Source organism: Octodon degus, unplaced genomic scaffold (genome assembly GCF_000260255.1).
Source record: "Octodon degus isolate 3935 unplaced genomic scaffold, OctDeg1.0 scaffold00006, whole genome shotgun sequence".
Classification (NCBI taxonomy): Eukaryota; Metazoa; Chordata; class Mammalia; order Rodentia; family Octodontidae; genus Octodon; species Octodon degus.
In genome coordinates this window covers 32511769-32538240 of record NW_004524582.1, presented here as the reverse complement: position 1 = coordinate 32538240, position 26472 = coordinate 32511769, and the positions used below count along the sequence as shown (strand labels likewise).

At 49.1% G+C, this 26472-nt stretch overlaps 1 protein-coding gene across 3 annotated transcripts; it reads left to right on the top strand.

The window, feature by feature from the left end:
• Positions 1-473: 473 nt before the first annotated feature.
• Positions 474-24898, top strand: Rnf4 (ring finger protein 4). 3 transcript variants are annotated; one of them, XM_004624608.2, is made up of 8 exons: positions 477-648; positions 9742-9897; positions 11745-11859; positions 15353-15432; positions 21408-21417; positions 21793-21952; positions 22188-22236; positions 22811-24898. In XM_004624608.2, the coding sequence occupies exons 2-8, from the start codon at positions 9889-9891 to the stop codon at positions 22958-22960; spliced, it is 573 nt and encodes a 190-aa protein (XP_004624665.1). In that variant the 5' UTR covers positions 477-648; positions 9742-9888; the 3' UTR covers positions 22961-24898. The 3 variants fall into 3 exon arrangements, with proteins under 3 accessions (XP_023555875.1, XP_004624665.1, XP_023555873.1); XM_023700105.1 differs by having other exon boundaries at positions 478-648; positions 15356-15432; XM_023700107.1 differs by lacking the exon at positions 9742-9897 and having other exon boundaries at positions 474-648.
• Positions 24899-26472: the final 1574 nt, after the last annotated feature.

Sequence of the window (26472 nt, the reverse complement as noted above, 5' to 3'; positions counted from 1 at the left end):
TGGGCTCCGGCCCCCACTGATAGTGGAGAGGGGCGGTGCCCCCAGATCTCCTCCAACCATTCGTCTGCAAGGGCTGGCACACGGGGTGTCCGGCAAATCATCAGAGACCCCGGGCCGCGAAGCCATTTCCTCACAAAGGCCTCGGTGACAGGCGAAGAAAACTAAACCTTGGAGAGCGGCACTGCCTGGCTGGCAGCAACGCACGTTCCTTTTCACGCCGCCGGCCGTCAAGAACAGCAGCTCAGCCTCCCAAGACCGCAGCCCAGCTGCGAGGGGCCAGCCCGCCGCAGGCGGCGTTAGCGCAGCTGAAGACACGACTCCCGAGAACCCTTGCGGGCGGAGCGGCCCCGAGGGCGTTCTCGCCGGAAGTGCCCGCGCGGGCGCAGGAGCGTGGGCGGGACCGGAAGGCGTGCATTTCAAAGCGGTGATAGACGGCTTTCCTATCCAATAGAGTTGAAAATACGGCTCCTTCGCCTGTGGGCCACGGACTGAGGGGCGGAGGCGGCCAATCGGAACTCCTGAGGGCGAGGCAGACGCGTGCGGAGCGGAAGTAGGTTGCTTTGAGGCGGCGGAGTCTTGCTTGAGCGGGTCTCCTCGGCGGCTCGCGGAGCTCTTCCCTCGCACTAGCAGCTTGGCGACGGCAGCCAGGTAAGCTCCAGTGAAGGGCGACCCTCGTGGGGAAGCAGCTGTGCGTCCGGGCGTGAGGAGGCGGGCTTCGGGCGGTTTCGAGGCCTTCTGTGGCCGCGGCGCCCGCCTAGCGCGGCTCTGACGCGCTCGAACCCCGCGCCCGAGCTGGGCCTCCCGAGCCTTGAGCCGGCTCCACCCCCTCCGCCGTCTGCGCGGATGCCCTGCCCGGCGAGGCCGGCCCGGCGCTGGAGTCTCAGGTGCGGAGGCCGCCTTCTGGAGCGGGGCTCTGGTCCGCGGGCCTGCGTCCGCCGCCGAAGGAGGAAACTGAGGCCAGGGGAGCGGAGGGACGCGCCCAAGGTCACGGGAAGAGCCCGGCCGGGCGGGCAGTTCGCGGGGAGGCCTAGGCAAGCTCATTTACTTCCCGATGACGGTGCCTTCTTTGTGTGCCCGCGCCGCCACCCCGCCGTCAAGGGCCGCGTGGCGGGGCCGTTCTGCGACGGAAGCTGCCGGGACCCGGGCAGGCCCGGCTGCGGGAGCTGAGTGGGCCCGCAGCCCCAGACCCTGGCGGGGTGAGGGCCTTGGGGCTCGCCCCCAGAGCACCGGTGTACGTGTGTAGGACGGTCCGTGCCCGGTGCACTCCAGTTGCCCTCCTTTGGACCCTGCCCTGGAGAAGCGAAAGGCAGAGCTGGACCAGCCATGTTTGTGGGTATTTCAGCCCTTGTCTGGTCTTGTCGGTCCTCGTGGCCCCTCGCAGTTTTTACTTAGAATCCGCTTCTCCACTCTTGAGCCATACGCTCAGTTGAGGCTTCCCGAGTTCGGGAGACAGGCCCAAGATCGTACAACCAGCTAGGTCGCCAGATTATTCTAGGTCTTGATTGCGTGGAAGGGAATCTATTTTTCCTGGTGAGTTGCCTTTATTTTACTTCATTTTTATTTTGTTTTTTTTTTTTTTTGAGTGGGTTTCACTATGCAGTTTAGGTAGGCCTTGATCTCACTACTTTGAACCCCAGGCTCGCCCCTTCGAATTCACAGGATCCTCCTGCCTCAGCCTCAGGTGTGTGCCACCAGGCCCAGCTTCGATTTGCTTTTTAATAGATGGAGAGACATTAAATTCAGTTTTACCTTTGTGAGATAAAATCGGAACTTTTAAGTGTATTGTTAATGCTGGTATGCCAGAATTTGCGCTTCCAGCTCTTGAGAATTTTGCTTTAAAAGTAGGGAGTAGTGACCCACACTTGCATCCCAGCAGGAGGCCGAGCAGGGAGAACTGTGGGCAACATGGTGAGTTCAGGGCCAGCCTACACTACATAGAACAACCCCCTCTCAAAAAACAAAAACAGAGAATCTTATTTCAATAGTGTTTGTCAACCTTTTCTTAATTTACTAATGTAAGAACTTCACCCCTCCAGGGGGAAGGAATCTCTTTAAGGCGTTGAGTTCCTAGTTATTCCTTCTATGAAATTTTGCTGCCATATATACTGTCATAAAAAAAAAAACCCAAAACTACTGTTATTATTTGTGACCTTGTGCCCTGGAGGTCTTCTGTGTGCCAAGCTTTCTGCTTGGGGTTCAACCCAGCTGGCCTTTTGGAGGTGGAGTAAAGGAAAGGGAGTCCCTGCTGTTGGAATCTAGATGGTGTTAGAGGTGTGGTGACAAGGGCTGGGTTTAGAGAAGCCCAAGGGAAAGTTCCCTTGCCTTGCTGTTAAATGCTAAGCTGAGAAGGAACACAGAACTGTGTTCTAGAAAAAGTACTGTGGCTGTGTGAAGGATTTATTATTAGAAAGGTGGACATGACTGGTGGGCTTGGAGCTGGGCTCTACCTGTGTAATCTCTGGTGCTTGTAATCCTTGCTGCTCGCTCTGCTAAAACAAGGTTGGTAGTTTATACCCCTAACCAGTTCTAGGGAAGATTTGGAGTGCTTAATAAAAATACCTGCAGAGGGCTGGCCAAATAGCCCAGTGGATTCAAGTGCCTGCAAGCCAGGGGTTCAACATCTCCTCCCCCTGCCCTGGGGGTGCACGCCGAAACAGCAATTGAGTTTGGGTGTAGTGGCACGCTTGTAATCCCAGCTCTTGGGAGGCTGTAAACAGGCAGATCACTGAGTCTGATCTAGTAGTGAAAACCTGAACAGCCTGTAGACCCTTCTGTAAGATAAAAAACAAAAAAACCAAACCAAAAAAAGTGCAGAGTAATTGGTTCATTTAGTATGTAGAAAAGCGATTTTGAGTTTTGTGTGAAATGCCGTAGCTATGTCTTACTGTTCTCAGGTTAGGACTATTAATCTTTCTTTGATAATTTCATTGATTATAATTTTAGTGGGGAGAATTTGTTTATCGTGCTGTGCCCAGGGTTGTGCTTCTGTTAGGGCAGTGTTCTAGTTAGAGTTACGGTTCATTGAGTTAAGAGAGTCTGGAGAACTGAAGTAACCTTTGAGGTAGACCTTGAAAGGATGGACAAACCCCCAGAGATGGGGTGGGATGGTAGGACCTTTGCCTTCTACAAAATGTGGTGCTGTGATGGGGAAGAATCTAAGTTGAGTGACTGAAACCCAGAAGTAAAAGGACAGTTAGTTCTGCTAGAAATGGTTGGTTGTAAGCAAAAGTTGGTTCCACTGGGGTTGGTGTAGTAGGGAATAATTTTTTTGGTTTTTTTTTTTTTTAAATTTACCCTTGTTATTTTTTTTAATGTTTATTTATTTATTTTGTGTGTGTGTGTGGCCAGCTCAGCCCACCAGGGGGCGGGGCTGACTGGTATGTGGTGCTGGGGGATTGAACCGCGGTCCCTGTGTTTTGCTTAGCTTAGCTTGTTCTAAGTAGGTGCTTTAGACCACTGAGCCATCTCACCAGCCCCTGGTTCTTTTCTTTTTGAGACAGGGTCTGGTTGTACTGTTGGGGCTGGTTGGCAGCAATTTTGAACATAATGTGAATTTCAGTCTGCTGGTCACAGTTTTATCTGTGAGAGATACTAGATAAACACAGAAAATCCAGCTGTGTAGGTCACCTTTACTCACTCATAAATACCATAGTTAAACAGAAAGAGGAAAGATTGATTTTGGCCGATAGTTTCAGAGTTTCAGTCCAACATCATTCAGCCCTGTTGCTCTGGGTATATGGCAAGGCCAAATCTGGGAGAAGGTTGTGGTGGAGCCAGGTGCTTACAAGGCTGTCTACAACACATGATCTTTTAGGGGCCATTTAAGACTCGAGTAGACCATAACAGCAGCTAGGCCAAGCCACCCTTCGTACATGTGGAACATCTGTGAGCTATCATTGTAGACTTGTGTGAGAGCCATGCCTGTGAAAAGCTGATACACTATACACACACACACACACACACACACACACACACACAGAGAGAGAGAGAGAGGCAGGCAGGCTGTGGACTTTTTTAGGGCACACATCCATGAGCAAGTCTGAAGTACTGCAAACTCACAGAGATCAGAGATCTTCCAGTCACAGCCTCCCAGCAGGTGAATTCTGGGATTATAGGCTGTACCACATCTGGCTTGGGCTTTATTCTGTGGATGATGGTTGTGATCCTTTGGGAACCCTTACAGTAGTCTTAGATCTTTTGGAAAAGACTGACTTTTTGAGTTGCCTTGTGAAGGTTAACTTCTTTGGGCTCACATAATAATCATTTTTCTGCTCTCCTATCTTTTTGCCTCCTTTAGAGCATTACTAGTGTAGTAAGTACATTGTAAGACTTGTTTTTATCAATATAGTTATCTTTCCAGTTTAGAGTATGCTTTTCCTAAGTTGGTTTTCCCCCCCCTTTGGATGAACACTATACAGTTGGCCCTTCAGTTCCGTGGGTTCTATTTCTACAGGTTCAACCAACTGAGGGTGAGGAGAGATAGGAGGGCGGGGGGTTGTAGCTCAGTGCAGGAGGCCAGTCTGCCTAGGGTTCTTTTCACTGATTTAGATGAAAATTGTGATTGAGCAAAGTGCAGGTCTGCTAGTAGTCAGATGATAATGGCTAATGGTGGATGCCCATAGTGACACTGTCCGCTGCTGGTCACTGCTGCTGCTAGCTGTCACCATCTGATGCCAGCTTGTGCTTGATATAGCTCGGTGGGAAGCCTATGGGCAGTGGGCTGTTTGTATCATTGAAAACTCTAAAATCTTTACCATCATTGTTATAGGTGGATTCACCAGGCCCTGGATCTCTGCCACTAGTCCTTAGCTGCTGGCCTCTGGAGCTCTTTGGTGTTACATACAGCTCTGTTTATTTGCTCTGCCCACATTACTCAGGATAAAAATCCTAAGGACTAATCACAGGTTTCCAAGAACATCGACACGAGTCTTTACTGTAAAAGGTCCTATGTTGCTGCAGCGCAGGGGAACCGCAATGGGGGGAGCCCTCCTGGACAAAACCCTAGATGTCCTCAGGAAGCTCTCAGTGGCAACTTGCAGACTTATATGGTCAGGGTGAGGTCCAAAACCTAGGAAACCAGGGAATCTTTTGGAAGGTTGCTATGAATGTTTCATATGCAAAGGAGTCCAGGTCCCTACCTCCCTGGTCTCAGCCACTTTTGGTGCCCTCTCTAGTCCCCAGAAGACAACAGTGTGACCTGGAGGGGGAGGTGTTCACCATGCTGCCTGTCTACATTCATGTTAGAGTGGAGAATGGCACTTTGATGGTCAGGAATAACACTGAAGCAAACTCATAGCCTATTGGGGCGGGGAAGGGCACTGGCCAAGTCACACTGCCATCTTTCAGTTCAGGGAAAATTGAGTTGGGTACTTTTCTTTTTTTTTAAAGTTTATTTATTTATTTATTGTGTGTGTGGGGGGGGCCAGCTCAGCCCACCAGGGGGCGCGGCTGGCTGGCATGTGGTGCTGGGGGATCGAACTGCAGTCCCTGTACTTTGCCAAGCTTGTTCCAAGTAGGTGCTTTAGACCACTGAGCCATCTCGCCAGCCCCAGAGTTGGGTACTTTTCAAGTCTCCCCAGCAGCTAAATAAATAAATAAATAAAAATAAAAAATACACGGGATTAAAAAAGCACCTCTGTGTTGAACCAACATACTTTTTCCCTTGTCATTTATTTATTATTTTCCATTTGTATATTTGGTATAGGGTTTCACTATGCAGATGGGACTCATAGTGCTCCTCCTGTTTTCAGCCCCAGTGCTGGGATTATAGGCATGTGCCACCTTGTCCAGACTCTGTCTCTAGCTCATTGTGCCCTGGGGGTGGGGCCGGCGCCCTGCATGCCATGCAGGACCAGTGATCGAACCCTAGTCCCTGCGAATTTATTTATTTTGATTGAGACAGAGTCTTGTTGTGTGTTCTATACTAGCCTTGACCTTACTAGGTAGCCCAGAATAAGTTGGAACTAATAGCAATCTTTCTGTCTCAGCCTCCCAAGTTTTAGGAGTACAAGTGTGTACCACCACTTGTGGTTTTTTTGTCATTTATGGGGGTGAGGGACATAAAACCTTTTTTCCCCCCCTTTTAGATAGGGTCTTGTTATGTAGCCCAGATTGGCCTTGAATTTGCTGCAGTCCCCCTGCTTCAGCCTCTGGAGTGTTGCGATTACAGGTGTTCATCACTAGCTCCAAGTCTTTTTCTTTTTAATATTTTTTATTTATGGTTATGTATTACCAAATAGGTTCTCACTACACAGCTCAAACTTGTAGTGGGTTTACAGGTGTGCACCACTACGCCCAGACTTGTTTATACTTTTTATTTTATTTATTTATTTATTTATTTATTTTTTGCGGAATCGGGGATTGAACTCAGGCCCTTGCACTTGCCAGGCAAGCACTTATTCTATCGAGCTATCTCCCTGGCCCCTATACTTTTTAAACAATATAGTGTAACCAGTTGTGGTGGTACACAGCTGTGATCCCAGCACTCAGGAGCTGAGGCAGGAAGGAAGGTTTCTGGGAGTTCAGAGGCTGCTGGGTTACATAGGAAACTCAAGGCCAGCCTGAACTGTACAGAAGACTTTTGTCTAAAAAAAGAGGGCTGGTGAGAGCTCAGCAGGCTAAGCACCTGCTTTGGCAAGCACACAGACCAGGCTTCCATCCTAGGTTCTGCATGCCACACACTGAGCCTGCCACCCAGTCCAGGCACGGTAACACATGCCTGTAATCCCAGTGCTGGGGAGGCTGAAAACAGGAAGATCCAAGGCTGAAAACTGTAAGTCCAAGCTGTGTAGTGAGACCTTGTACCAAATACATCAATGAAAAAAGGTACAACTATTCATACAGTATTTACTTTGCATTAGGTGTAGGTAATCCAGGGGTAAGGTGGGGAGATACGTAGGTTAGATGCAAACCCAGCCATTTTGTCTGAGGGCCTGGGCTTTGTGTGAATGTGGTATCTGCAGGAGGCTGGGCTCCCCAAGTGTGCTAAAGAATGGACCATCTGACCTCAGAAGTAGCTCCTGTCCCAGATGAAGTGGCCTGTGGGTGCTGGAATCTACAGTGAGCATTGTGCTTCTGCCTCGTTCTGCAGAGCAGCTGCGAGGTGAAGGTGAAGGGACTGAGTGTACAGGGGAAGCCTTTGTGCAGTGTCAGATGTGTGGGCTTCCTTCTGTGCCCTGCCCTGTTCTCCTTTTCTGCTGTTCTTTTCTTTGCTCTCAGGAATGCCGAGGTCCAGAATTTAGTGGCAGAGGCCAGGTTCCTTCTAACACTGCCTTCTTGCTTGCCTGTTTGTTTTGAGCCACTGTGTGCATCACAGTGATAAATCCACACACAGATGCCAGGGACACATTCTGTGTCACATTCCTGCTAGAGGGGGGAGTGTTAGCTTTGTAATGTCCGTGGTGGCTTTAACAGTGATAGATTAAGTAGACCAAAAAGCCCAAGCTTTCCTGTCTCCTGTGCAGCCAATCACCTCCCCCTGTACTCCCCGGGCCACATTCTCACCTGCCAGACCTCTTCTCCTCAGAGCATGTATAGGTGGCACCTCTCTAGCCATAGTCTCAGTCATTATCTTTCAGGGCCGGGGAGACAGCTCAGTAGAATAAGCACTTCCCTGGGAAGCACATGGTTCTGAGTTCCATCCCTGGTACTGCAAAAAAAAGAAAGAAAAGAAAAGAAAAGAAATTATCTCTCTCTTGAGACCTTGACTGGCCTGCCCTTGGGTTGTGGCTTATGATCGAAGCCCTCTTTGCCTTTGCTGTCCTCAAACACTATCCCCACCTTCCAGCTGTTTTTTGAGAAACTCTCCTGAACTGGCAGCTTGTCCAGGCAGCTGTGCTAGCTCTTTAGTGCAGTCTGGCCTTAGTCCCCAGTGTCACTCCTGTCCAAGCTTGTTGGCTGCTTCAGCTTGTCCTGAGCCCGTGTTCACTGCTGCTTTTTCCTTGAAACAAATGGGGGCTTTTGTGGTTTGTTTTCATTTTGATTTTGGTTTTGCGGTGCTGGGGATCAAATCCTGCGCCTCACACATGCTAGCCAGGTGCTCTACCATTGAGCAACAACTCCAGCCCTAAAAAATGAGGTTTTTTTGTCAACTAAGTGAAAGTCCAGGTTCTGCCAGCTATATCGTTGGCTTTTATGTTATCTTTACCAGTCTCTTTGTCTGCTTTCCCAGATTTAAAACTGCCCCCCGACATCTATTTCTTTTCTTCCTTCATTTAGTCTTTTGCTATCATTGTTGCAGAGTAGCCAGTTAGACAGTTGGCATGCATGTTTCTCTCAGAATTTTTGGAGTCCTAAATCTGGCCCTCCTGTCCATTCCCATTTAGGTCTAGCTTCTGTTGTACCCTGTTGTTTCCTTAGTGGCGAGGCTGTTGTCACCACTGCAGTTTTGCTCCAAGTTGTTACTCCTTTCATGAACACAAGCTGCTTCTGCAGGAGACTGGATAGGCATGGAGTAGAGAATACCAATGGACTGCACGCTTAGCCTCTGCACTGAGAGATATTGAAGGAAGGAGGCAAGGGTTCCTTCCTAGAAATATTGTTTTCCATGTTAAATTGATCCTGGCATCAACAATATTTTAAGAATGGGTTCTGGTATCATGCCTATGTGTGCACCTGGACTCTACTGTTTATTCATTGTGGGCTTGGGGCAAGTTCCTTCATTCTTGATCATCCTCCTAGAATTGGAATAAATGGGGGAGGAGAGGCTCAGTCCAGCTGGCTTTGTAGGGATCTAGGAAGTGTCAGAGAATGAATACCTTCCAAGTGTGGGGAGGATTCTGTACACCAGGCTGCTCCCTCAGTGGCAAATTTGAAAACCTAAATGGGATGAGTAAGAGGCTTATGGGATAGCCAACGTGTGAGCATCGAATTTTCCATTGCTTAGCAGATTAATCTGTTCCTTCCCCTCTGACAAGACCATTTTGTTAGATTCTTATTTCTGGATGGTTGTTGTTTTACTTTATTCTTTTTATTGTTGTTCTTGGGGTTGGTTTGGTTTAGTTTTAAGGCATGATGTAACTTATGTAGCCCAAGCTGGTGGTAAACTCGTACAGTAGCCCAGGCTGGTAGATTCTCCTGCCTCAGCCTCCCATTGGGATCACAAGCATGCACCACCATGTTCTACTTGTTTCATCTTAATGGATTGTTTAGGTGGATAATTTTTCAGGGGAAAAGCCTGCATCGTATAAGTGCAGCCACATGTAAGGTACTTACTGGGACCAGAAACAAATGCATGTTAGGTCCCAGGAATTACGGTGATTCTGCGACTATGCTGTGATCCGAATGATTTTGGGAGTTCTGAGGCTGTTTAGGAAGCTTCCTTGGGTGCTGGGGGAGAGTGCTTGCCCTGCTCTTCTGGAGGGTAACTGGAGTTATGTGATGAGCCTGAAGTGCTGGGGAATTGGCATGGTCAGATATGGCAGTTTTTGACCAATCTTAGCAGTTATCGGGGTGCTTTTGCCTAAGGTTGTAGTAGCAAGAAGGGGTGGTGTGGGCTGAGGTTGTGGCTCATTGATAGAGCACTCAAGGCACTGAATTCAGTCCCCTGAACACAGTTGAGCAGGGGATGTGCAGTGGCTCTGATGCAGACTTTGGGATCAGGCAGTCCTGAAGATGTAAACTGCGTGAAGTGTTCGACAGAGCACCCAGATGACAGAGAAGACTGGTAAATTATTGAACTGAACTTTATTATCAACAGTGCAGGTGCCAGCATTTATCAAGTTGGTATCTCTGTTTTTTCAGGACTTCAAGATACTGGAGACTTGCCTGGCTCCAAATTCTTTGTAAGATGGAAGATGAGTGATCAGTGGGCGTGAGAGGCTGAGAACATTCACCTTTGCTACAAACCTTGGTGTAGGTCACTTTTCTGTAGGTTGGAGCCAGAGCACAATGAGTACAGTAAGTTTTACCACCTTGTGAATTTTATTCTCAGGGCTAAGCAGCTACCTTGTTACTTGCAGTATGTTGAAGTGTGGACCATAAGGGGCTTCTGGGTGACCCTGGTTCTAGACAGAAAGTGTGCTTCTGTTAGTTACACCAGCCTGCTATCCCCAGCTGAGGTTCAGGTGCTGAAAGTAGCACCCAGCTCAGGCTGAGGAGGAGCCCTAGGGGTGGGTTAGAGTCCCATAGTGACAGCTTGTGAGCAGGTGTCCATGCCCTGGAAATATGAAGGCTTTGGTGCTTTTTAGGTACTTGTACTGCAGTTTTCCCTTTTCCCTGTGTGTTTTACCTGTCTTTACCCTGAGCCTGCAGGCAATACACTGCTGAGAGGCTCACAATGACCAGTGACCAGGATGTCTTGTAACTGCTGTTTAAGCTGTCATCACACCCTGAACCAACTGCATTTTGGCGTAACCCCTTGTCCCCTAAAGCCCTTGAGCTCTAGAGCAGATCCTTTCAGTGCCCTGCTGTGTCTGTTGACAGAAACCACTCTTGAAGGTTGCTCTTCTGCTCTAAACTTACAACAGACTAAATTCCTTGTCTGGTGGCACAGAGATGCTACTGGTGTTTTGAGGGTTGGGGAGGAGGGAGTGGCAAGGGGCTCCTGCAGGTTTCCCATGCCCTTTGACTCCTGTGGATCCTCTGTTCCATCTGTTCCTGACTACTTCTGGCCAGCATGAACCTACATACCCACCGTTGCTATTTGTACAGTGGCCTCTGTATCTCTGGAACTGCCCCTCTTCCCTGTTGGCCTGCTGCCTGGGATTGCTGCCCTTACTCACTTGCAGGGAATAGATGTTCTCAGCCTCCCCTCAGGAAGCATAGAGGCTGTCCCTAAGGATAGAGGTTACCTTTGAGTTGTTCTTGAAAGCTGACAGTGGAATTTAGCTATATGGCTTGAAGATCTGTGCCCTGAAGCAAAGAACTGTTCCCTTTCTCAGAAGTGCTATGTCTGTCCACTGTGCCCCCCTCAAAACAAACAAACAAAAACCACAACTGGATTGAACCTAGGACCTTGGAAATGCTGGCAGGTAGTCTACCATTGAAGGACATTTCCCCAGCCATCCCCTTGGCTTTTGTTTCATAGTCCTGAGGATTGGGCCCAGAGCTTTTGTATTGAGCTACAGCCTCAGGCTTTTTTCACTTTTTGTGACAGGGTCCTGCTAAATTGCCCAGGTTGGGGGTCACACTTGGAATTCTGCTTCAACCTTCTGAATCTCTTGAGATTCCAAGCAGCTATCGTTTCCCTTGGCAGTTTACACACACACATACACCCCCACACACACCCCCACACACACCCATCCATCCCATGGCTCTGTGCCCTTAGGTCCTTGGGAAGGTGCAAAGTGCAGGTCCAATTCTAAAGGTGAGTTTACTGCAGGAGGAATTAGGTTTCTCTCTGCTGCCTGGGAGTAGGGCTGGTGGCAGATGTTCTCAGTCTTATGTGACTCTCCCCTTAGTGCCCAGGCCTGTCCTGGTGTCAGCACATGTGGTCCTGTAGCAGCTCTGCGAGGCTGGGGCTGGTGAAGAACTCTGCTTTGGAATATATGTCTATCTCAGGTTCCCAAAGTAGGGGCGAGCAGGACAGAGGAGAGTTGAGCACTGGAGCACTGCATAGCATAAAGATTGATGGCTTAATATAAACATTTTTATCTGGAGTTCCAGTTCACTGTGTTTTGGATGATTTGTCTCAGCATTCAGTGTATGCCTTTTAAAAGGATCTCAGCTTCGGTGCTGGCTTTGTACTCTTTGGTTGAACCATTCCCATGTTGACCTCTTTATTCTTTTTCCTTTGCCATCCTCAGAGAAAGCGGCGTGGTGGAACAGTAAGTTCTAGACAAGCCCAGAAGCGAACTCGGGAAGCAGGCTCCACCCCCGAGATTGCCATGGATCCAGAACCCATAGAACTTGAGGAAACGGGTAAGACTGCCAGGGACACTAGACACAGGTTGTGGGGGCACATGACAATGTGCACACTAGCCTAGTCAGCACTGTGTAGCTGCCTGCACACCAGCTTCCTTGTGTGTGTTCTGTGCTGTGTGAGCCTGTTTTCTTCTCTGAAGGGAGGTGATGGGAGCACCTGTAGCATAATGTTGTCATAGGTCAGAATACAGTGCTGCAGACAGTGCTAGGCAGATGGGCCACAGAGCCAGCCGTTAGAAGTACCTGTCAGTATCGTCACACAGCCAATGCAGGGTTGTTTACACACTGTCACATCTTAAGTTTATGTCTTTGCTGCCCTAGGGGCTTCATGGGTTTAAAAAAGCAGCTGGTCCAGCCCTTCAGCCTTCCCCCTCCCCACCAAGGCAGCCAGGGAGGGGAGACTGCCCTGATCTCCTCTATGTAAAAGTACCTCCATATGTTCACTTTGTAAAGTACTTGACGTTTCTCTTCTGCTTGTTAATACTAAAACTCCCAGGACAGTAGACTGGTGTCCAATTTGGTGTAGGCAGAGGCTACATTGGGTTTTCCCTTCTGCCTGGCCCAAGTCATGTCCTTTGTTCTGTGCATAGTAAGGTAGTTTTTGTAACTATAATGCCAGGGAACTAACGGTTTAAAGAAAGGCAGCTGGATGGCTCTCATTTAGTGCGTACGCGAGACCTGGGCTCCATCGCCAGCATCACAAACAAAAGATGAAGAAGGTGTGCAGGGTGCGTATACCAGGGAGCAGGAACCTTGGGACCATCTTAGAATGAAAGCAAAGCAGCTTCAGAGCTTCTTGTGAGATACGTCTCGTGGAGCTCTCTCTCCTCTGCTTGCTGGGCAGGGCTTTATGTCATTTCTCACAGTAAATTCTCACAGTTCTTCACTTCTTTGCCTAGATCCTGGTCCTTGACCCCCATAGCTGATGCTGTCCCCATTTGGGTCATGGTCTTGTGAAGGACTTAGCAGCCTGCTTTTCTATGTGGCACTTGACCTGTGGGCAGTTTTCCATGAAGCAAGGCAGTGGAGCTGGCTGCAGGAGCGCTGCCTTGGTCAGGGCAGACTTATGTCCACCAGACTGAATGGCTTGACCAGAGTCTTTGCACTGAGCCATTTCCCCAGCCCTCTTTTATTTTTTATTTCAAGGCAGGATGGGTTAATTTTAAGTGAACGTATGGCTCACCCTGGGCTCAAACTTGTTTTCCTCCTATCTCAGTGCTCAGATTACTGTGATTATATAAACAATTTTTTTTGGACTGGGAATCAAACTCGGGACCTTGTGGTTGCTGGACAGGCCTTTGTGTCACTGAGCAGTCTCCCCAGCAGTAGACTACTGATTATAAACACATACTTCTGCCACTACCTGCTCTTTTTTTTTGCTCCGAATACCTTCAGGGCAGGTTTGGCTGGCTTGAGTTGTGGGGATCGAACCATAGCAACTTGAGCCTGACTGCTTTGTTGAAGCAGCCACTTAAAGAACTGAGCTAAGGGGCAGGCCCCCAACTACCTGCTCTTAAACATTAGATACAGATGTACCTCATTTAATGACCAAACCTGTTTCTGACAGGGTAGATAATGGTTGCTGGATGGGATAATTCTGTATAGTAATGTACATCACAAGAATCAGAATGAAGATGGTCAACAGGAACTCCAATGTAGTGGATATGATTTGATTTACATGACTCTTCCATGCAGTGCTGTGATGTAAAACCACAGTGGTATACTGTACAGCACAATCAGAAGTCAGCACTGTATAAGCGGGGTACTGTGCAACAGAAGACATTGAGGCTTTGTCAGTAAGACACACAGAAACGTACAAAGGAAAAACTTCAAATCATAAGTCCAACAGTCATTAAACTAGGCAGTAGAACCTTAAAAAAGTACTGATAATACTGGGCATGGTGGCACATACCTGTAATCCTAGCACTCGGAAAGCTGAAAAGAGGAAGATCACTGAGTCTGATCTGTGTGATGAGACCCTGTAGACCCTGTAGTAGATACATTTTTAAACAAAAGTACCTGAGCATGAAAATGGAAGTAAGGGCCGGGGAGATGGCTCAGTGGAATAAGTGCTTCCCTGGCAAACGCAAGGGCCTGAGTTCAATTCCTGGTTCCACAAAAAAAAGAAAGGTACTGCCCTTGACATAGTCTTATTTCCATTTTTTCTTTTTTTTTTTGTGGAACTGGGGATTGAACTCAGGCCCTTGCGCTTGCCAGGGTAGCGCTTATTCCATTGAGCCCTTTCTCCGGCCCTTAAAAAGAAAAAATGGAAGTAAGACTATATCAAGGGCAGTGCAAATCATTTTCCCTAAAAATGCATTTTTTGTCTTTTTGAGACAGGGCCTTGCTATGTTGTTGAGGCTGCACTTGAGCTCACTTTGTAGCCCAGACTGGTCTCACTTTCTGCAATCGTCCTACCTCAGCCTCCCCAGGGCTGGAATTACAGGTGTGCCCCACCATGTTTGGCTTCCTTAAGCAAATTTTAAATATTCTTTCTAAAAATCTTGCCAGGCATGATGGTATACACCTGTAATCCAGCTATGTGGGAGGCTGAGGCAGCGAAAATCACATGTTTGAGGGTAGACTATACAATTTAGTGAGACCCAGTTTTCAAAAATAAATATGTTTAAGAATCTTTAACATGCTTTTTTCCTCTCCAGTTTATATAAACAGAAGATGCATAATGCCCTTGTTGCCATGTGGCAGACATAAGTGCCACTGTCTGGTCTTATGTCCTTCCCACCCTCAGTATATACAGAGGTCAGGAGGCAGCTGTGACATCAGCCTAGCCTGTTGTGACATGTCAGGATTCTAGGGCATGCATGGTATATGTCACCTGTGCTCTGTGTGAATGATGGGTACTGCAGAGGTCAGTGGAGCTGACCTGTCTGTTAGAACCCTTACCTGTAGGGATCCATTGGTCGTGCTGTGAATGGTTCTACCCCGGGGAGACATGATGGCAGGAATGAGAAAGATGAGAAGACGGAAGCTGGGCTAGGTGGTTGCTAGCCTGCCTGCCTGATGGGCAAGACTTAACTCAGTGCACAACAAAGCTGTCCTTTATTTATACTTTTGCACAGTTTGTAACACGTGACACTAGGTTGCCTAGTGACTAATAGCTGGGCTGAACCAGACAGGACATTTTCCTCAGGACTGAGGCAGCTTGTTTGCTTAGGCCCTGAGGCCCAGTCCCACCTGCACACTGGATCAGTCTCCTAGCGTGGTGTAGTGCCCCACACTTACCCCACAGAATTGCTGCTTAAGGCATGGCCGTGTGGAAGGGTGGTGTAGTGGGTAGTGGTACCCCGCTGCCCCTTTGGGCTGAATGCTGGAAGCACCTTTTTTGGTTTTGATTCTCCTGTCTCATTGTGGGTCAGGAGTTTTTAGTTGGGGGACCGAGCTTGTCTCACACGAAGGTCATATCCCCCAGGTCAGAGGATTGCGTGTGCCCACCCATTGCTAATCCTTGCTAACGTGCTTTATTTTAAAGCAGGTGATGAAATCGTGGACCTCACTTGTGAATCGTTAGAGCCTGTGGTCGTCGACCTGACTCACAATGACTCTGTTGTGGTAAGTGTTTACATGGGACAGTTGGCAGGCTTCAAGGTGTGGTTCCTTGGCATTCGAAGACCTGGGGCACAGAATACAGGTCAAGGTTACCCAGACATGGCTGACTGGGACCTAGCATGAAAAAGGGCTCAGATGGTGTTGCCAAGGAAGTAGGTGGTGTGATCCTGATCCTTCCATGGCGGAGTGCAGAAGTGGTTTGGGGAACTCCCGAGGCCCTCACATGTCCTCCATCCCTGCGAGCACAGTGTGTCCCAGCTATATGACCTGGGCACATAACTTAGCCTGTGTGGTTTTCTCCTCTGAAGTACATTGGGGCTGGGTGGCTGTGTCTGTACGAGCCTGGAGGGTGAGTGTTTGTCACCTGGCATGTCCCTGCTCAGTGAGTTTCTGCCCTCCCATCTGCAGGGAATGGACGGATTTGTTCCACACAGCCACGTGGCAGCCTGTGAGGTGCTGAACACAGTTGCCATTAAACCTGGCCGGGGAGGAATGCTCCCTGTCTTACCACCTGGGGCCCAGGTAGTCCAGGGAGAATGGTGCCCGCCAACCCTTGTCCCCTTCCTGCAGAACCACAGAAGGATCTGGCGGAGAGTGTGCCATGAGGGGCCTGGTCCTGTTGTTAAGCAGCGGCTCTGGTGGACCTGCTTTGTGGAGCTAGGGATCTAGACACCACTGGACAGTGTCAACCAGGCATGTGGTAGGGGACGCCTAGGTCTGTGTGACACAGGAGCAGAAGCTTCTTGCTGAGTTGTCCCCTTGACCCTCGAGCACAGTGTTGGTTTTACTGTGAGAGAATGACAGTGGGTGTCAGAACATGGAAAAGCCATTGGCTTTGCTTTCTTTCCTGGCTTGCTTAGAACTTCAGAGCCGGTTCACTAAGTGAGAAGCCTCAGCCTTGGTGAGGACAGGGATCTGTGGTGACAGATGTGGCAGCTGGTTTTGGTTAGAAACCACTGGTCTGGGGGCCTGCCCATTAGCTCAGTTGTTTAAGAGCCTGCTTAAACAAAGCAGTCAGGCTCAGATGCTGTGGTTCGAACCACGCCAAACCAGAGATGCCCTGAAGGCATCTTGAGGCCGCCAGCAAAAAAAAAAGAAAGAAAAAAAGAAACCACTGGTGTGTTCTTGTCATCCTTAACACCTCACAAAGGCAGGTGTGACCCTCTGGTTGTTGGGAGATGGGCAGCTGCCAACAGAGGCCTGTGCATTTGTTTCCTGAGGGTGTCTGCATGTCAAACCTTGCTGGCATTCCTCCTGCCACTCTCTTGTGCCTTTGCATGGTTTGCTGAGACTGCTTTTACCTGTTTTACCTACCTTTGTGCTGTTCCTCGACTTGACATCTGTGAGGCTTCATTCCCAGTCAACCTAGATTCACACCTTGAGGGTTGCCTGGGGAGTGTCCTTGGGAAACCCCAGGCTGGAGTCCTGGAGCTAAGGGAGCTGCCTGGAGCATGAGTGGATGGCCAATAGGAGAGCAGGCTCTTTTTTTTTTGGTCTGTCTGTTTATCTATCTGTCTGTCTTTCTATTTCTTTATTTTTTGGTGCTGGAAATCAAATGCAGGAACTCACACTTGCCAGGCAGGCACTATGCCACTGAGCTACGTTCTCAGCCCTTTTTTGAGACAGATTTTTGCTGTGTGGCGCAGGCTAGCTTTGAACTCAGAGCAATCTTCCTGCCTCAGCCTCCCATATGCTGGGATTACAGATGTGCACCACTATGCTTTGTTGATTTTCATAAATCCAGATGTTAATTTAATGAAGTACCCTGTGTCTGAAATTTTGCTTCTTTAAGCACAACTGGTAGGGAAGCCTGACAGCATTAACTAGATGAATTGTGTTCAAGGTAGCTAGATGCTGGATCCTAAGTGTGGGAGTGGGATAAACATCATTCCCATTCCAGTATTAGGTGACCTTACCCAGTCCATGTGGGTCTTGGAATAGCCCACCCATCCTCCTTCAGCCTGAGTGTAGGGAAGGCTCCCACCCTGTATAATGCTGGGGCAGGCTTTAGGACTCCCCAGAGACCTCTTAAGACTAGGAACTAACCTCAGAGACCTCTTAAGACTAGGAACTAAAAATATACCTGGCTGTTTCTCCAGCTGTTACAGAAATCTTTTATTTATTTATTTTTGGCAGAACTGGGGATTGAACTCAGGCCCTTGCGCTTGCCAGGGAAGCACTTATTCCGTTGAGCCATTTTCCCAGCCCTTTGTCACAGAAATCTAAAGCCTCCATCGTGCTCAGGCAAATGAAAAATGTGTAAGAGTTGGTGAGACTTTGTATGTTTCTGCTTCAGTCATTTCTCTGAAAGCTAACTTTTATTTTTGGCATTGCATAACCCAGAAAGTACCATTTCAGGGTGCCAAGATATAATTATTTCTGTTTTTTACTAGATTAATGGCAAGTCATTGTTGATAGGTTGTCGGTTAATACTTGCACTAGTGTTTGAGGTCCTCCTGTTACCTCCCTCTCTGTCTCTCTCTCTCTCTCTGTCTCTCTCTCTCTGTCTCTCTCTCTCTCTCTCTCTCTCTCTCTCTCTCTCTCTCTGTGTGTGTGTGTGTGTGTGTGTGTGTGTGTGTGTGTGTGTGTTCGTTCCTTGGGATTGAACCCAGGGGCAATACATTCCTAGCCCTAGCCCTTTTTGCTTTTGAGGTAGTGGAGATTGAACCAGTGGTCTTCACACAGATCTCTATCCCTACCCCATTTTATGATTTTTATTCTGAGACAGGTTCTTGCTAAGTTGCTCAAGGTGGGCTTTAACTTGTGATCCTCCTGCCTCAGGCTCCCATAGTTCTGGGGCTCCTGGTGTGTCACACCAGGCTTTTATCTTTTAATTTTGAGACAGTTAAGTTACCCAGGCTGACTTCAATTTATTTATTTATTTTTTTGACTTCAAATTTATAGCCCTTGTGCCTCAGCTTCCTGTGGCTGGGATTGCAGATGTCCTCCATCACACTGGCCTTTTCACTGATTGCAGTTATTGTATCCTATTCTGGGTTTTTTAAATTTGTAGATCTCTGATTTAATGGGGAGGGATTGAACTCAGGCCCTTGCACTTGGCTAGGCAAGCACATAATTCCACTGAGCGAGCTCCCTGGCCCCCTGGATTGAATTCTTTCATGTTTATTAATGATTGAGTTTTCTATTTTGTAAATTGCTTGTTTGAAATTTTACAGCCTTTAGCTGAGCCTGGTGGTGCATAACTATAATTTCAGCACTCAGGAAGCTGAGGCAGGAAGGTCGCCACCAGTTTTAATTTCAAATAAATTTTAAAAGCTGTGTCATTTCAAGTCCAGCTAAGTTTCCTGAATGTTTGTCTGGTTGCCTCTAGTGTCCTGATGCATCATGCATTGTCTTGCCTGGCTTTTCGTTGAGGCATTGCTGGCAGGGCCTGCTTTAAGAGATGTCCTTGTAGGTGGGGACAGGGCCTGTATAGGACACACAGACTGTGGGCCAGCTAGCATGATGGGGCCTTGGGTCTCTTTGCCACTGGGTTCCTCTGTTAGAGTGGGTGCTGTCTCTGCTCCCTCGCTCTGTGCCTCAGGTGTGGAAATGTAGGGATTGGGCTGGGCCTCACTCCTGACTCTGCCCCAGGGGCCCCTAATTTTGGCATATTCTGCCCACGCTCGGGGCTCCAGTTACCAACTGAGTATGCTTGCTACAAGTGTTCATTTGGTTTTGCTTTTGGTTTTTGTACTGGAAATCGAACTCTTGGCCTAATGCTTGCCAGGTAGGCGCTGTACCCGAGTGACATCCCCAGCTTGCCATTTGGTTTTAGAGACTGTTTCCTGCTCTCCAGAGACAAGAAAGCTACATGGGCAGTGTCCTACAAGCCTGTGATTCTTGCACTCTAGATGGCTGATACAGGAGGATCAAATCTGAGCCCAGCCTGGGCAATTTAGCAACTTAGCAAAATCTTATCTCAAAGTAAAAAATAAGGGACAGGAGTACACGTACCAGTACCCCACAATGATTATAATCATACTGCTAGTGTGTACTGATAAAAATTAAAGTGGATATGGAAGCACACACTTGTATTCCCAACACTTGGAAGGCTAAGGCAGGAGGATCATCAGCATGAGTTGGAGGCCAGCCTAGGGGCCAAGCTGAACTATAAAATGCAACTTTGTCTCAAAGATCTATAATCGGGGGAGGTTGGGGATGTAGCTCAGTGCAGAAGCTCTAGAGACACTTTCAGTAACAGGAAAGAAAGAAAAGACAAGTGGAACAGAAGACAAAGTATACTATGTTCCCCTTAATCCTGGGTCAGTTGCCCACAGACATAACTGAATTGCTCCGGCCGAGGGGCTGGGTGCTCCCAGCCAGCATTCACAAGACTAAGGGCAGAGGGAACATGATTTAAGAGACTGGTCTGAGCTATACAGACCCTGTCTCAAAAATCGAAAACAGGGGCTGGAGAGATGGCTCAGTGGTCTAAAGCACCTACTTGGAACAAGCTTGCACAGGGACCGCGGTTCGATCCCCCAGCACCACATGCCAGCCAGCCGCGCCCCCTGGTGGGCTGAGCTGGCCACACACACACACACAATAAATAAATGTAATAAATAAAAATAAATAAATAATTAAAAAAAACATAAAAAAAAATCGAAAACATAAGGAAATAAGGAAAAACAACAGAAAAAAACAGTTGGTTCATCCAGATCAGAGGTCTCAAGCTATTTTTCTGTCTAGCTGTCAGCCATTCAGGTGGACATTAGTGGAACCCCATACACTCACCATCCCCCATCCCTGGCGAGGGACGCAGAATCCCTGGCCCTGGAGATGCCGAGCCTCCCTTCCTAAGCCCCCTTTTCTGGGCCTCTGGACAATGCTGTGTGCAGCCCAGGTTCCCGTAAATATGGTCCCCAGGTTTCCAGTCGCCCTTTTCAAGCTCTGGGAGAGGGAGATGGGCTCACATAGATTCCTTTTTCTTCTGCAAAGAGCTGGCCCTTATGTCTGGAGCACCAGGGTTTAGCTATCAGGAGCTGAACCTGCTCTGGGGATGCTCAAGCCCCAGAGGGGTGGAGGGGTTTGGGGGTGGATATATGTGGCAGTAGAGGCCTAAAAGAGCCTGCTGTGGGCCAGAGCTTGGGAGCTGGGATCTGTCCCTGTCCCTGTCCCTGCATGGATGCCCTTGGCAGAAGGAGACACTGCTGCTGCACAGCGTTGGTGTCTTCAGTGTTTTCAGTGCTACAGATAGCCTGCTGGAGGCAGGGTTTAAGGGCTGGCTGTGCCTTGTGGTAGCATGACTTGACAGGAGCAACCACTACAAGGGTGTCAGGTGGTGTTAGGCCTTCCTGTCACTGCAGGGTGGGACAGTTGCTAAAATGTGCCTGCTCTGTGGTGGCCAAGACAGACAGACATAGACCATCCAGCTGAGCAAAAGTTAGCAGTGCTCTGGTACACACTGTTGTGGTAGAAACTGTCTTCATGTGCCTTCTGAGCCCTGGGCAAGGGATTGTGGTGTCTGTGTCAGCCCTGGGGTGTCACTTCCTAGTCCACACCTGGCCTGCTTTTGTTTTAGCTTTGTGTTTGTTTGCTTTTGCAGTACCAGGGATTGAACTGAGGACCTTGCCCTTGCCAGGCAAGCGCTTATTCTTCTGAGCTATCTCCCTGGTCCTTGTTTAGCTTGTGGATAAGCATGTGTGCAGCAAATCCTCTAGGTGAAGGCTCCCTCTTTGGCAGTGCTTGGCATTACTAAGCTCATGGCTTCTGCTTTTGAGAATGGGAAACTTAACTTCCAGGTCATAGGTCACCTCAGGTCACAATGAGGGCCTGGTGTGGCTGTGCTCAGGCCCCAGACAGTGCTGGCCTCTGGTGTCAGCTTCTAGGAGGAAGGTGAGGGGGTAGGGATGGTGGGGGGAGGTGACCAGGTGGGCAAGGGTTCTCTAGAGGGTCTCATGTTAAGAATTTTAAATGTCTGTTACTGAAGTCAAACTGATTGCTTTTTTTTTTTTTTTTTTTTTCCTTTTCCAAAGATTGTTGAAGGTGAGTAGTTTCATCATTCTATCTAGATTTGGAAAGAACGGTGTGGGTGGGCCATCTTCAAGGGTGAGAAAACCTGGGCAGAAGGTGTCCCCCATCAGTTGCTGGGGTCTGTTGATCCCTTGGACCTTCTGAAGAGCGCCATTTCTCTGTTATGTGAGCTGTTGCACACTGAGGCCCCTGGGTGACAAGAGACAGATGGCAGTGCCTGCTGGCGGGGGCAACAACAGGAAGATGAGAGACCTCAGGCGGGTGCACTTTCTCAGGTGGTGCTCGAGGGACAGAAGTCTCTGGTGCCTCCCAGGGAGGGGGTCTCAACAGGCTCAGGGCAGGGTGTGGAGAGTGGGAGTGTCCCCTGAAAGTTGACTTTCATCTTAGAGAGAAGGCGACCAAGGAGGACCATGAGGAGCCAGCGCCAGGACCACGCAGACAGCTGCGTGGTAAGCAGTGATGACGAGGAGCTGTCCAGGGACAGGGATGTGTATGTCACCACCCATGCTCCCCGAAGTGCCAGGGATGAGGGCGCCACAGGACTGAGGTACCACCTACCCCCTGCATTGTTTTGTTGGGGTGGGAGGCCAGGAGCTGGTGTTGTGGGGCCATGGCTAACTGGACCAAGCTGATTCCAGGGACCAGGGCAGGCAGAGCACCTTCTCCCCGCATTCTGCTTATGATGATGAGCTAGTCAGGCTGGGGGTGCTCTTGTAAGAGGCAGGTAGGGCAATTGAGTGTTGTGTTTGCTGAAAAACTGATATAAAGCACTGTGGTTTTAGGCCCTCCGGCACTGTCAGCTGTCCCATCTGCATGGATGGATACTCAGAGGTGAGTGACCTGGCTCGGCTTCCGCTTCCAGCCGAGCACCTCCCTGGAAGGACTAGAGGAGCTGGGCTCTGTGCTTTTGAGGAACCCTGTCTGGGTGATGCCTGTGTGGCCTGGCTTTCTGAAGATCTGTGTGCAGAGCATACACCAATTTTTTTTTATTTTTTTTTTTTAAACATTTTATTTATTTATGTATGTGTGTGCATGGCCAGCTCAGCCCACCAGGGGGCGGGCTGGCTGGCATGTGGTGCTGGGGATTGAACCGCGGTCCCTGTACTCTGCCAAGCTTGCTCTAAGTAGGTGCTTTAGACCACTGAGCCATCTCACCAGCCCCCAGCATACACCAATTGCTCTGCGTCCTGCAGGCTTTAGCTTCTGGTGCTCAGTGGTAGGCAGCCTTCCGGGTCCCCTGTCCTGGCCCCAAGCACAGGCTGCTAGTGTCCACTAAGGTCACTTGTCACCCTTTTAGGTGGCTCCTGCTGGAGACTGGGTTTCTCTTGTGCCCTGGCCTGTCCTTCCCTGCTCATTTCAGTGTTAATGGGAGGACACATTCGAAGGCTGTTTTCCTGTCTCCTAGATTGTGCAGAATGGACGGCTCATCGTCTCTACGGAGTGCGGCCATGTCTTCTGTAGCCAGTGCCTCCGCGACTCCCTGAAGAATGCTAACACTTGCCCAACTTGTAGGAAGAAGATCAGCCACAAACGGTACCACCCCATTTATATATGAAGAGCTCTGAGCCTCCTGGGAGAGCCAGATGGACAGACAGCCTGGCTGGGCTTTCTGCATGCTCTCGGACTCCAGTTTCCTGAGTGAAGCAAGACTTTCAAAGCCAACATCTGATATGTAGACTGCTCTTTTCTTCCCCATCCTCTTAGATCCTTTTGTTATCTCAAGTTTGATGCTATGGAGCTGCACCCAAGGGTGCTCCAGGTTCGGCTTTTCACTTCTGCTCCCCTCCGGTATCCTGGTCCCACAGTAGGAGCAAGGGGAGTCAAGCACAGTAGAGCTTGAAGACTAGGCTCCAGCCTTTGCAGTCTGCTCCTATGCCAAGAAGTTTCCCTGTTGGAAGGTGCATCCAGCTGTCCCTGGAGCACAGCCCTCGCAGGAGCCTGGCAGTTGCCCCATCTCGTCTGCCTGCCACCCAGTGTTTGAGCCAGACCTGGCCCACTTGGCCCAAGGATCCTGGTGCAGGGGCAGCCCCTGAACTTTCCTTTCCTTGGAGTCAGAGGCGACCTGAAACGCTGCCTGTACCTTACCATTGATGTGCAGTATTCTCTGCAAACCTCAAGGACCTCTGCAGGGCAATCCCTGTTTCCTAAGAACGAAAAGTGCAATAAAGCCCGTTCTCACCCATGTCTCAGCAGTCAGGTGGCAGTGCCGCTGCCTCAGAGTCCTTGAGCCGTCTGTGGAGCAGTGCCCATCTGCCTGCCTCTGCACGTCAGACCTTCTCAGGAACCTTCCCATGCTCCAAAGTTCCCCACCTGGCACAGGACACGTGCGGGGAGCAGGCATGTGCGTGCCTGGGTGTCGTCCTGTCTGATGAGAGCTGTCCTGCGCCGGCCACTGGCCCCCTGGCCCCCTGGTCCTCCGTTCCCACTGCCTGCTATCTGCTTCGGTAGATACAGGGATGGTGGCAGCAATTGTGGCCTTATAGCCGCTCATTTCCATGTCTCTTCCCCCCAGGCCAGTGTCTCTTCAGCCTTGACATTGGCTTGTCCCTCTCTCCCACTGGGTGACACTTATTTCCAAAGCTGCTCTTCACCTGCTCCATAGGTTTTTGGTTGGCAAGCCTGGTACCTGTCCCTCCCACAGAGCCCAGCTAACAGCCTCTGCTCAACCCACAGGCATGTGACATCTTGGGGTCTCTATAAAGAGCAGCAAGGTGACCTGAACTGGCTGTGCGGGCAGGCACCAGAACGAGGGGCCAGGGAAAGTGGTCTAGCTGGCCAACCTGCTCCCACTACACTTCCGTCCTCAGAGCTTCAAGCCAAGCCAGTAGCTATTGATGTGACACATCTTTGAGGTGGAGAAGGGCCGCTCTGGCTTTGCTAGCAATAACCGACCTTCAGGCCCCTCTGAAGAAGCAGGGACTGAGCACAGAATTCACTTTAGTTGGGGCTGAAGGAGCGTCCTTTGAACGGAAAGTGGTTAATTTTTCATTGTCTTTTTTTAAAAAAACTGTTTGGCTGACTACCTGTTCATTTGAATGAGTACGAATTTTCTCCATGAAGTGGGAGAAGGGTGGAATGCCAGCCCCCACCATTGTGGTGTAGTGGGCCAGCCCTCCACTTGGTCATCGTGGTCATGGCCACCGAGTCCCCTTTGGTCATCAGCAAGATGCTCTTGTCCTTCCTGATGTTGCCCAGAGGAAGGGCCAGACAACCATGCAGCTGTTGACCAGGAAATGTGACATCCATTTCAAATTCTTTGTTTCCTCTTGGCATACATGGTTGATTATAAAATTGTATTTATACTAAATTGAATAGGGAAAATTGTATTGGTTTCTACTCATCAAAAACTGCAAACTAGGAAAAGGCTGTGTAAAGAAAATCCCTTTCCTCAGTGTACATAGTTCAATTCTTCGTTATGTTTAAACTATACATGGACAACAGTCTTTTTGACTCTTGCTAGTGTTAAAGATGGAAATAAAATCATTAATTTGAACCAAGTGTCTGTTTTGTGTGTTGATTGGCTCTTCAGGTGGTGATAGACCAGATAGCGGAGTGTGATTCCCATGCTCCTAGGTGGGGAACCCAGGGCCAGACCACCCGTGGGAATGGTACAGGTGGCAGAGCACTCTGGAGGGGCAGCTGGCAGAGCCGGGGGTTGGAGACTGGTGCTCCCAAGTGCCCATGGTGAGTGCTACCAGGAACGAGTGCAACTGCGTGCTCAAACCCTAGCCAACTTGCTTCCCTCCTGGACTGCAGAAAAGCAAAGCTGGTGCTGCGAGGCTTCCAGGAGCTGCTGTAAGACTTGGGCACCTGCGGGGGGTGCCCAAGGAAGGCATCTGAGCCAGCGGTGGCCACGTCCCAGAGCTGGTCTATAAGAAGACAGCAGAGGCCTCCAGCCTGGCAGAAATTCTCAGCCTCAGTGAGGTGCCCTGGTCTTCAGGCCTGAGGACTGGGGACCATAGGCACCTAGGAGTGTCCTCAGCCTGGTGGTGCCAGCCTCACTACACAGCAGCTCCTGGTTCGTACTCTGGAAGCTGTCACGTGAGGTCTTCCCTACATTTCTGTTGATGATGTAATACAGGAACGGCTGATTTTGCACATAAGACCTCACAGTCCACCAAATTCTTGTGGTCCAACTAATTATTTACCATTCATGTGTGCATGCCGCACACCCTGACTCAGTGCTCTAGGAGGCTGAGGCAAGGATGCTTGGAAGTTTGAGCCCAGCCTGGATAATTTAGTGAGACCCTGTCTCAAAAATTTAAAAAGTTGGGCCAGCCAAATAGCTCAGGGAATTAAAGCACCTGCAAGCAGGCACAGGGGCCTGGTGTTCAATCTCCCGGGTCTGCCGTGCCAGCCTCGCCCCGAGTGTGCTAAAAGCAATTGAGACTGGGCCTGGTGCAGCTCTTGGGAAGCTGTAAACGGGGAGGTCACTATGAGTCTGAGCTAGTAGTGAGACCCTGAACACCCTGTTGACTGTTCCTAAAAATACAAAAATAAATAAATAAAAAAGTTACAAGAGACATGCTGTTTAATCCCCAGTGCTACAGAGATGCTTTACACACACTATAATGGCAAATGAGATCAAAGCATTCAAAAACCTCCCAGCACTTGGAAGGCTGAGGCAGCTCAAGGTCAGTGTGAACTATATAGACCTTGTCTCAAAAAAGAAACAAAATGTTGAGGTTATACCTCAGTGCTACAGTAACTGTCTGGCAAATGCTAACAAGGAATTAATGCTAATCTTTGCAAACTTCTTAAATACTCAATTCTAGAAGGTTAGAGCACACTAAGCCGTTGTACACCACAACCAGGAATGCAAAGGTGACCAGAATACAAACTTTATGTTAGTACAATGAAAGTGAATAAAAGTGGGAAAGACTTTTGATGAAATTTACTGCTTATTCCTTTAAAAAACAAGTGCCTGTGAGCCCCATGCTAAACAGTCAAATTTGAGCTCAGTGTGGGCAATTTATCAAGACTGGCTTAAAAAAAAGAGAAAGAGGGTTGGGGAGATGTCTCAGTGGAATAAGCAATTTCCTGGCAAGCACAAGGGCCTGCGTTCAA